Consider the following 11,785-nt stretch of genomic DNA (forward strand, 5'->3'; position numbering starts at 1 on the left):
ATAATAAGCTAAAAAAAAAGCTAGGAAAAAAATCACAACCAAACAATATACTGTTTGAGAATATAAATATATGTTATAAACCTATTAAGTGAATGTAGGAAATGTTAAACGTACCACACTAATGCAAGGTGTTAATAATAGGGTGGTTTATGGGAACTTTGTATTTTATACATGTTGTGTTCTGTAAACCTACAACTTCTCTAATAAAAAATAAGATTAAGAAAAAATATTATAAATAAAATTGCCACATGCTGAATTCCAGGGATCAACCCTGAGACAGCTGAGGTACAAATACAGTAAGTGGGCAAAAACAAAAGAAAGATTAAAAAAAAAAAAAAAAAAAAACTTGAAAAGACAAAGATCTAAATTTGTTTCCCAGATCTGGATGTTTGTATATCAGATAAAATGTTAAAACCCAGAAACCCAGATGGGCTCAATAAATATTTTTTGTCCCACAGCCTCACAACGTTTTTTCCTTCTTTTTTTTTTTTTTTTTTAACAACCTGCTTGAGACAGGAAGGTGGCAGCGAGCCAAGTCTAAACTACCAAAGGTGTTTGGTCCCACCTGAACCAGCCAGATGCCGAAGTCTGATTGGCTTTGTCTGCCTTACATAAAGCTCTTAAATAGCTGGCCAAAGTTCCTGGCAAATAAAGGGAATTGCAACCATACCCTGTAAGCAGAAAAGCAACCCCGCTTCTCTGGCTGCCAAGTCTGCAAAAAGGGAGCCTAAAATTTCCGTAGGTATAAGGATCCCTACACTGAACTGGATCCTTGTTTTTCCTTTCAAGTGCATTCAAATTTTATATTTAAAAGAAATGCTAAAGACTTGGTAGTTCTGGCAAGGTCAAACATTTAATGACATGACATGAAAAATAATTATGACCTCTCTGTGGGTAAGAAGATTTGTAAATACTGAGAATGACAAACTTTGCATACCTCCTGACTGAGCAACAACCAACTGGTCATTAATGAAATTAGTTTCTCTACTTTTTTGGAATTACTTCAAAATACAAAATAATACTTATTAATAAGATCTGAAAATTTTCCCAACTAAATGAATCAAAGCATAAACAGCTATAGAATAAAATAAAAGCTAATGATTTCTTCTCCTTATCAATCATAAAATAAACAAGTAAATACTAGAAACGTTTTTGTTTGATTTAAACCCATGTGCCTGAAATCACAGAATTCAGATAAAAGTTTCTAGTTCAATGCCAACAATTCATCGGTGCAGAAAGGTCAAATCAAAATCAATCAAATTCACACAAGCAGTAACAAAGGACAACAGAGTAAAAAAAAAAAAACCTAAGAAAGTAAATGTCTTAACTAGTTTTATAGACTTAGAAACACAAACTTAATTTCTCCTTTACATTTTTCAGTCTGATAATTTGGGGTAAATCCCAGCTCTAAATATTGTGGGATTCTAGGCAGGGTATTTAGGTTTTCAAACATTAGTATATCTGGGTATAAACATGGGCTATCTCCCTGTCTATACACAATTGTTAAGAGATTCAAATTGACATTATACATATGTAAGTATTTTGTAAACTATAAATTACTTTACAATGACAAGGCATTATTATCTTTATTTCATGCCTCCCAGATCCACAATCCAAGATTTTAGTATATCCTACAATTAGTTGTTGAGCAAAAAACAAATCTTGGCTCCACCCCGTTCTCAAAGATTCAGAGTATAAAAAAACAAAAAAGGTGACATTCAATCAGAGCCTAGCATTTAATTGGCAACCAACAAACTTGCATTGAATGCACAAAACTAAACCAAGCCCAGGGAAAAATGTTTGTAAATTCTTAAATGACCAATGTTCTTTATATTGAATTGAGACCCTTATTTTTTTCAGAAGATATACCCAAACTCAGAAAAGTTAAAGGAAGACAAACACACAAGACCCTTGTATTTAGTTGTGCCATCCATATACAAACATATTAAAGTCTTGTTTTACAAAAAAGTATATATAAGTACACAAGCACATAAAGAATAATCAACTACATACACATATATCATAACTTTTCTTTATGAGATTATATCCAGAGAACTATGAATGTCCCACTTTTCTCTAGTACATTTATGACAAAGTACTGTTTACATCAAAAAGCCCACTGCAGTCACATCCAAAGCTTGATGTTGCTAACAACAACCTATAGTAACATTTCTCAAAATAATAAGAAAGTAATTTCTCTATAGTCAAGATCATAAATAGTAACTAAAAATTCATGTGGTAATACCAGATTAATCTTCAGAAATCCCAAATATTAACATACATCATACTTTAAGTGTGTGAGAATGGAACTATCCCCTCTCCTGATCCCCCCGTGGCTTTCCCTTCCTTCACTCTGTCATAGTTTACTCTCTACATTAATGCCACTTTAGTAGTCCACTGTCTTCATTACCATGAAGTTACTATTCCAGGAAAGACCCATTCAATCTTCAAAAGGAAGTATCAACAAACAAACTTGTCCTAAAACTCCTTGAATTCCTTCCCTCTAAATACTCATCTTGCTACTCCTAAACTATCACATACTGATCCTTTATCCAATCCTAATCAAATCCTCCTACCCAGCATGGAAAGCCGCCTTTAAACCAAGCTTCCAACTCTCCATAAAATGCAACCTTGCCTCTCCCTCCTTCAAGACACAAAGTGATGTTCTCCTCACTGAAGTAAGCCATAAACTCAGCTCTTCTTACCAGTTTGGGGTGTTGAAGTCTGGGGAACTAGCATTTGAAAAATGTTATATTTATATAAAACGAAAACATTGCAAATGTTGAAAGCTGCATCAAGGAAAATTATTATTGACTTAATTGCTCAACAATTTAAGCTTATCAATCTAAAAACTGTTCTAGAAATCTTGATCTGATATTAATATTTTATTATTAATGGCCTAGATCTAAATGAAAAAAATATAGGAAATGCTCACTACATCCGCAGATGTTATCAAGACAACCCACAGTGAACTATGACAAAAGGAAGAAATAATTTTCAGAAGCAAAATAAGGTTTAGTTAAAAAAGTAAAGCAGTGCAGGGCATGTATAAAGACTAAATGCAGTATGGTATTCTAGAATAGTAAAAGTAGAGTTGAAAAAATTGATGAAATCTGAATAATGCCTGTAGTCTATTAATAATAAGTTATTAATATTATACCAATGTTAATTTTATAAGTTTGACAGAGGTACCACAGTTATGGGAGATGTGAACATTAGGGGAAATGGGCTGAAGGTTACATGGAAATTTTATTACTGTAACTTTCCTGTAAATCTAAATCACTTGAAAATTAGAAGTTTATTTAACAAATATAAAAACAGAATACTTAAGAAAGAAACCATACAGATCTCTAATGGGGAAAGGCAGATGTTTAACGGACGGGATTTTTCCGCTTCTACTTCCTAAAACAAGACCCATTCCAACGTAGCTGCACCATGCACAAGCACATCAGGAATCCTACCTGAAACCCCACTACGTCCTCATTCTCCCTTCTACTACCCTCAACTTCAAGGTTCACTCCTTTCTCGCCAACGTCCTGTAAATCATCTTAGCTTTCACTTCCAATTGCTCAACATCTCCCTAGCCTGCCTAGAGTCGTGGCCAGCCACTTCAATCCTATCTTCATTCCCTCCAAGTCCTTTCCCCTCACTCCTTGTGCTTTTCTTATTTTCACATACAAAATTGGGACATTCCTGCCACAGATAGGTGTGAGGAACAAATTTAGTAAGATGTATAAGTACACTACGAGGTCTAAAATCACTCTATAAACATCAATTATTAGGATTATTAATAATACTGAGTTACAGAAATATGCTAATTTGGTATACAACAAATGTGTGTTATTTTACTTCTATTAGGTGCATCATGGTAACTTATCACACTTCCTAAAAACAACACTTCAAACACGTTCTAGTCACACTTGGAGTGATATATAATAATCCTAGAGATTACTGGGGTTCAGTCCCACATTCTGCCACTTGTTACAAGTCATTTTGGACAACCACCACCACAGTCTCGAGCAAACTTATTATTTTAAATATATAGAGGGACTGGGTTGAACAAAGTTGTTTCTAAGATCCCTTCAAAGTCTATGGTTCTATGATTCCTTACTTTACTGAGAAAATTGAAGACATCAGCCAAGCCCTTTTATCTTCCCTCTAAAGGTTTTCAAAATGTTTCTGTATCCACACTCCATTGCTTTTCTTTTTTCAGGGAAGGGGCATACATCCCTCTTTACTTCTGTGTCACTCGAATCATCTTCATTCCCCATCCTGTGTCTACTTTCTTTTTTCTAAGGCTTGCCTATCTTCAACAGCTTCACCCTCACTCTCCCCAACTTCTTTCCATCAAATACATCTCCTGAGAAAGAAAATCTTCACTTGGTCCTCTTGTCCTCTCCCGTTCCTGTCATGTATTCCTTTTCACTGTCACTTCCTGACATAACCAACATTTTACCTCGGAATTTTCTTAACCTAAAAGCTGGCTTCTATTAAGGTCTTTTGCTAGATTCAGTGTTACATATCTCAGCCCTCATTTCTATATGTCATTGATGACACTGTTTAAGTAATCCTTCTCCCTTTAGCTCCCAGGACCTGTATGTTGGTTCCTTTCCTGCATCTCCAACCCTGCTCTAAACATGGACCTTTCCCAAGGCTCTGTCTAGAGTTCTCCCACTCTCTATCTTAACAAAAAATATTCATCTCCAATGCTAACCTTTAGTTTCAGCTTCTACCCCACCTTGAACTGCCTCTCACATCAACTCCCTTTCTCAACCTTCCAATTTAGAGAATGACACAACTAGCCCAACCCAATCCACCTGAGCTCACGCCTAACCTGCAAAACTGCTTCTTTCCTAAAAGTTTCTTACGTTGTCAAACAGTGTCTTCCCGCAGACCCTTCTTTTATTCGTCTTATTGTAACCACCCTATTCTATGCCCCAACACCATCATCTAAAACATACATTCTCTCTCCCAACCCTCACAGTTTCAGTCCCTACTACACTTACTATAAACCCTCCTCATTTCCTATCTATAGCATTTGTAATCTCTTACTATCTGGTTTCTTTGTAGCAGGTGTCTGCTCCCTTCCAATACTTTCTCCAGACTCCTACCAGAATAATAACCTAATGGCTCCTCTGCAAAAACTTTTCAGTGGCTTTCCAGATCCCCTGGAGTAAAGCCTAACCTCCTTCACAAGACTCAAGTTCCCAACCTACCTCCCAAACATACACCAGCTTATGCATGTTATGGCAATACTAAACTATTCCCTGTGACTAGAATGCCAACCCAAGAAACAGTACCACACACCCTCTGGCTGGAAGGTACATCCCCAACACTGATCCACCTGGTGAGCCCCATACATCTCTTAATTCCAAGCTCAATCCTTACCTACCTTTTATAGCTTGTCCTGTTGACTCCATTTAGAGTCCAATCATGCCTGCTATGCTGACAATGAGGCTTGTACAGATGTCAAATAAATATAACTCAAATGTTTCCTGGTGTGTTACTTGAGGGGTTAGCCCTTGCCACTTGGAGTTCAAGTACCACTCCAGCATTTACCAATCAGGAGCATTCCCCTGCAGGCAAGAGGCATTTTTTTCACTTGCTAATTCTCTGGAGCTGGAACCTGCTCTCCATATAAGTCTCCAGCTTCTACACAATGGGAATGTCATGTTAATAATACCATTATTAAAAGACTACAAAATGGCAATGCATGGGAGGGTACTATGATAGCAGAATATACCTCCTCCACTTCTTTCAGTAATTCCCCAAGAGTTTTCCCTTTTCTGCAACTTGAAGAGAGAAGGTACTTGCGAGTTTAAATGGACCATATATTAACCAGTCTCCAATGTGCAAAGTGATTTTAAAATAGCAGTTGACCTGGAAATACAGAACAACTCTAATACACACCCTGATAAGAAAGGACAGAGGATAGAGTTCAATGTCTTACAGCTTGCCAAGTCAAGAATGCCTTGTGATAAATTCTAAAAAGCACAGCAATATTTTAGACACAATTTTAAAGTGCTCTTATTGTCTAAGAAATCTAAAAAAAAAAAGATAGACTACATATGGAAAAGTCTACTCTCAGAAAACAAAACCCGGCTGGATACGTATTAATGGAAACCAATAGTACATTGTTTATCAAAAATAAAAAAACATGCAGTGAGAACCTCGTCACAAGCTAGAGACTGCAGCTCGAATGATTCAGACCACTTAAGCAGTTTCCATTTTACATAAATTAGGGTATTAAACGGCAAAATTAATTCAAAAAGCATTTGTTGCATGGCTTCTTGTACATGTTTTCTCTTAATAAAACCTTGTTTGCATCTAGTTAAGGAAGTCAACATGGGGAAGTTGGTATTTCTTTAATTCTAAACTACACTGGGACTAAAACAAAACAAAATCCAACCTAATTAATTCTATTTTTGGTCAAGAATCCAAGGCAGTTTTCACAAAAACTATTTTTGGCCCACTGTTTCCAGCTTTGTAACTTCAACTTTCAGTAGCTGAAACGGTTATATTTTGTATAATTCCTTGACACACATGCTCTATCAGACTTTCATTTTATTCCACCCACTATCAAGAATAGGAAAAAAAAAATCTGTTATTCCATTGATTCTAAAGTTTCAGTCCTAAAATCACTGTTAAAGTATATTTTTTTCATGCATATTGTATGATTTGTCCTTCTAGGCTCTATCACTTGGATTACACCAAGTTCATCAACAAGTGCCAGGTGGAGCCCTCTCCAATCAGAACTGCACTTAAGTTTCAGCAGAGATACAAATCAGAAAGACACAAACCTAGGTTCCAGCTCCAAAAGGTCACTGCCTCGACCTTGAGCAATTCACTTCATGAGAGTAATTAGAATACCTGCTTCCAAAAAGGAGTGATTTGAGAAACAATTTAAGTGCTTGGAGCTTCTAGAATAAAATGCAACCTTATAAACAGGAGGTTTTGTAAGAACACTATTCTCTTGCCCAATTCCCTAAATCGCTCAGTCCTTAAGGTCATAAAACTGCTCTTCAAAAGTTCCTACTTGCACCACTTCATTAATACTAAAAATCTGACTTGTATTTAGCTTTAAATATAATAACACTTAAGTAGTATTACATCTACTTGTTCTATAATGTGAAGCAAGGGAAATGAAAAACCTAGAAAAGGAAGTGAAAACCCGTCATGAATTAACGTGTCGGGTTAAATGAAATCTACTGGTAGGAAGAAGAACTGCACTGTTTGCCGTGGAATCAAAAGAAGCTGGAAGATAACAATTGTGTCACATGCCTGATACTCTCAAATCTTCAAAATCTAGTATATCGAAAAAGGACAAAGGAAAGTGCTGATGGGGTAGCTAGGGCAGCCGAGCCTCCGGCGTCAGGATTCAATAACATGTTAGAACGAAGATGCACGTCTTAAGTTCAGTCCTCATAACTTAGTTCCCTCTGCCAGAAGAAATGTGAGGTGGCAGTTATGCAAAACTGCAGCTCCTAAGGTGCGGGTTCCAACCTGGTTCCAGCGTGGGCCCCAGGGAGGGGGCTGGAATGGGAAGAAGTTAAACTGCTGCCAATGTCAAATCATCCAGCTAGCAGGGGCAGTCGTCACGGTTGTCCTGGGAAACGCAACATCTCTGGGGTCCGGTTCTCGACCCCACTTGGGAAAAGAAGAAAAAAGCCAGGCCGGGAGGAAGGCGCAGCAGGTGGCCGCCCCTACACCAGACATTCCGTGGGCCCCACCCTTACTCCCAGGTGTCCCGGCCCAAATCAGGCCCCAGCGGGCGCGCAGGTGTGCGCCTCTACTTACTTTGTCGCTGGTGCTCTCGGTTTCGTGGTCACCGCCGGCTGCCTCTCCCTCGCGAGGCGGCGGCGCCACAGCTCCCCCGGGGCCAGGGCAACCTCCCCGGTGCCTCAGCTCCAACATCTCCCGCTCCCGCGTGGCCGTGGCGGCCTCCAGCTCTCCGAAACCCGAGCCGCGCGCCGGGCCCGCCGGCAGGTCCGCCTTGCCACCCCGCGACCGCGCACTCGCGGTCCGGCTAAAGCCGCGGCCACTAACACCCCTCCACTGTGGATTCGGAACCTCAGCCGCCGCGCCGGGTCACCCCCAAAACGGCAGCAACGAGCGAGCGCTCGAGGCCACCTTCAGCGAGCGCGGCGCCGGCGGAGGGGCGGGCGCCCGGGGCCCCTCGAGATGGGGGGCAGGTTGGGGGCGCCCAGCCGAAGCGGGGTAGGCGGGGACGCGGGGGAGCGCGGCCGCCGGTTGCCAGGTGCGCGTCTGCACGCAGAGGCCCAGGTAGAAGGAGAAGTGGGGCGGGGAGCTAAGGAGGAAGCGTGACCCGCTTTAGCGCTCCGCGGGGCGCCCGTGCCTCAACCCTGCCACTCCCCGCCCCGCCTCCCGAGCTGGACTCGGGAGTAGGCAGGTCAGGGCACCCCTACACCTTTCTCGCGGTTCCTGCCTCCCGCAGCCAGGTCACGCGCCGCAGGCTCCGCCCTTGCCCCGCCCCTCTGCGCTGCACTGCGGTTCCCACAGCCCCGCCTCCTCCCGGAGAGCTGACGTCAGGAGGCCCCGCCCCACGACCCCGCCCCTTCTCTGGGCGCACTCAGGTGGGGGCTTTGAGCAAAGGTGGGACAGTCTCTCGCTGAAGAGGAAGGTGGAGGAGGGATGTGCACGGTGCTTGCAAGTTAGTGAGAACTTGGAAACTAATCACAAAGCTACTGTGAGGGCTGGAAGAACTCGCAGTCATCTGAGATATATTGACAACAGCTAGAAAGAATTCCTTCAAATGACTTCGGGCCACTTCGGCTTGACACGCTGCGGCATAATCGGAGATTCAGAGGCGTCTAGAAGCAGAAACTTGTCTGGCAGGATGGCAGGACGGACTTGTAAGCTCCGTGACATTCCGGCCTAGTGTCATCATCTTGACTTAGGAGACGCGTTTGCCTCACTGAGCATCCCGGGAGGGATTGGCCACAGTTAGAATCACAAAACCGAGGCGCTTTCTGAGAAGCCAAATACTGAATCTCACAAAATTCACTGTTGAGGGTCCCAAGAAAAGAGCCTGAGATGCCCTGGGGTACAGCTGCTAACCACCTTCGCCGCTGAACAGTCATGAACCTCGGGCTTTTGAAGCTCAGAAAAGGAAGGGCACCAGATCCGCATTAATTCCATTTCAAATCCTGTTAGAGGGTGATTAGTTTTCTTGACATGTATCCACCACCTGGCCAGAACAGTAATGACAAACTGACAAATGAGAGCGGAGGGAGGAAGCAGGCCTTCACAGAAAGGACAGTTTTCCAGAAGGCACCTTATAGAAATAAATCAACAATACAAATTTCTCAAGATCACTGCAGACACCATGAAAATAAGTCAGTATCTTGTCATTCTGAAAATTAAAAAATAAAACAACAAGCAAAAACCAAAGTCAAAGAGAGATGCTTTGAAGAGCTGAGCTCTAGGACATTGTTTGACCTCACCAAACAGATTCTCTTTAAAGCTCTAGGCCCAGTTTGGGTTGCCACATTTTTTAAAGGATGTAGAGAAATTGGGCAGTCTTATGAGAAGACTAATGAAATAAACAAAAGATATGAAAATAAGTCCTTTGAGTTATGACTTATTGATGTTTACTCTAAGGACAGAAGACTATGTGTCATAGTCAGGTTCATGTGTCAACTTGGCCAAGTGGTGGTACCTGTTTGTCTGGTTGGGCAAGTGCTGGCCTGTCTGTTGTGATGAGGACATTTCATAGAATTAAATCATGATCATGTCAGCTACATCCACAGCTGATTCCATTTATAATCAGCCAAAGGGGAATGTCTTCTGCAATGAGTAATACTTAATCTGATCACTGGAAACCTTTTAGGGAGGATTCAGAAGAGACAGGCTCTTCCTGTTTCAGCTGGTGAGCCTCTCCTGTGGAGTTTGTCCAGACCCTCCATCAGAATCATTAGCTTTGCAGCCTGCCTTGCAGATTTTGGACTCTGCGTTCCCGCAGTCATGTGAGACACTTTTATAAATTTTATATTTGTGAGTGTTCCCTTTTGATTCTGTTTCTCCAGAGAACCCTAATACACTATGGCATAACTGTTAGTCAATTTTCTCTATATCTTTGGAGGACCAGAAATGAAGTTCTGCTTGATTGTCAAGGTGAGTTGAAAGAAGATAGCCGCAGTAGTGGAGTGTTCTCCGATTCCCCCACCACAACACAGCCAGCAAAAGGGCACTAGAAGTGTTCCACTGGTACACGCTAACCTTTCTGGAAGTCAAGAAACCTGAGTTCTAGTCCTAAGTATGTTACTAATTGGCTTTGTGGCCTTGAGTAAATCAATCCTCAATTTCTCCAACCATAAAATAGATAGTAGGGAAGATGGCCTCTCTGGTCCTTTCCAGCTAATCCACATGATTCTATAACTAAAGCCTCACTTTTACAGAATCCAGCCTATCTTTTTCTTTATGCCTTAAGAAAAGTGGACCTAGTGTAATGAAGATGTCAGCCAGACAGGTTCTTGGACTACCTTCTCCCTTTGCCTCAGGAGAGGAAAAGATAGTATTTTACGTTGCTAATGCTGCTGGAATACAATATGCCAGAAATGGGTTGGCTTTTATAAAGGGGGTTTATTAAGTTACAAGTAACTTTTATTAAGTTCTAAGGCCATAAAGTTGTCCAACTAAGGCATCCGGAAAAAGATACCTTGACTCAAGAAAGCTGAACTGGGGATGCATGTAGCTGGCATCTGCTTGTTCTTTGGCTTCTGGGGGCATTTTCTTTCTGCGTCTCCAGCCGTCTCTGTCTGTGTCAGCTCTGAAGTTTTTTCTAAAAGTTTCCCTCTTAAAAAACTCCAGTAAGCCATCCACCTTGAATATGTGGAGACATATCTCCATGGAAACCACCTAATCAAAAGGTCCCACTCAAGTCACATCTCCATGGAAATAACTTAATCAAAAAGATTCCACCCAGGGTGCATGGGTGGTTCAGTGGTAGAATGTACATCTTCCATGAGGGAGACCTGGGCTCAATTCCTGGACCATGCACCCCCCACACACACACAAAAAAGATCCCACCCAACAACACTGAATGAGGATTTAAAGAACATAGCTTTTCTGGGGGTACACAACAGTTTCAAACCAGCACAGATAGTAAGAGGAGGGGCAAGAGGCAACTACAGAGGACAGTAGCACATGACAGAAGAAGTAGCATTCCCCAGCCCAGAAAAAAGAAAACGTGAACGTGTCAAAATAGAGTTTACCATGCTACCTCACCCTTCCTTAAGCATTGCCTGGTTCCTGTATTTTAGCTGAGATAGTAATTTCTTTTACAGTCATCTTAATTGTAGTTATATCCAGTAGTCAATAGACTACTACTCAATAGACTGAGCCCATACAGCAGGAGCCACAGTTAATTCATCTTCACAACCCAAGCCCTTGTTAGCATGTCTACCCCCACTCTCATATATTCAATAATTTTGGTGAAGAAATAAATGAGTGGCAGAAGTAAAATATACAGAGAAAGATAGAGTGGTTTTTATTCCTTTTAAAATGAGGTTTATTTTTCTTTAAGTGATACATGGATTGCATGACCACTGAAGAAAACTTGGAAAATACAGAGAAGAAAATTAAAATCACTCATTTCCACAGCGTAAAGACAGCTTATTTCAATGTTGTGGTGTGTAACACTCATTCATTCATTCATTTGTTGACCAGTACCTACTTAGGGAATCTAAAATGCCAGGCCTGCACTGCGCTCTGGGGCAAGAGCTATACCCTGCTCCCTGTCAGGCCACTTCCTACTCCAGACCTC

At 41.3% G+C, this 11,785-nt stretch overlaps 1 protein-coding gene across 1 annotated transcript in view; it reads right to left on the reverse strand.

The window, feature by feature from the left end:
* CDS1 (CDP-diacylglycerol synthase 1) overlaps positions 1–8,477 on the reverse strand; it is an 86,866-nt gene extending 78,389 nt beyond the window's left edge. The window contains exon 1 of the mRNA XM_077142956.1: positions 7,798–8,477. Within this exon, the coding sequence (XP_076999071.1) occupies positions 7,798–7,914 (117 nt within the window). The 5' untranslated portion in view covers positions 7,915–8,477. The remainder of the gene's footprint in view (positions 1–7,797) is intronic.
* Positions 8,478–11,785: the final 3,308 nt, after the last annotated feature.

Source organism: Tamandua tetradactyla, chromosome 24, assembly GCF_023851605.1.
Source record: "Tamandua tetradactyla isolate mTamTet1 chromosome 24, mTamTet1.pri, whole genome shotgun sequence".
Lineage (NCBI taxonomy): Eukaryota > Metazoa > Chordata > Mammalia > Pilosa > Myrmecophagidae > Tamandua > Tamandua tetradactyla.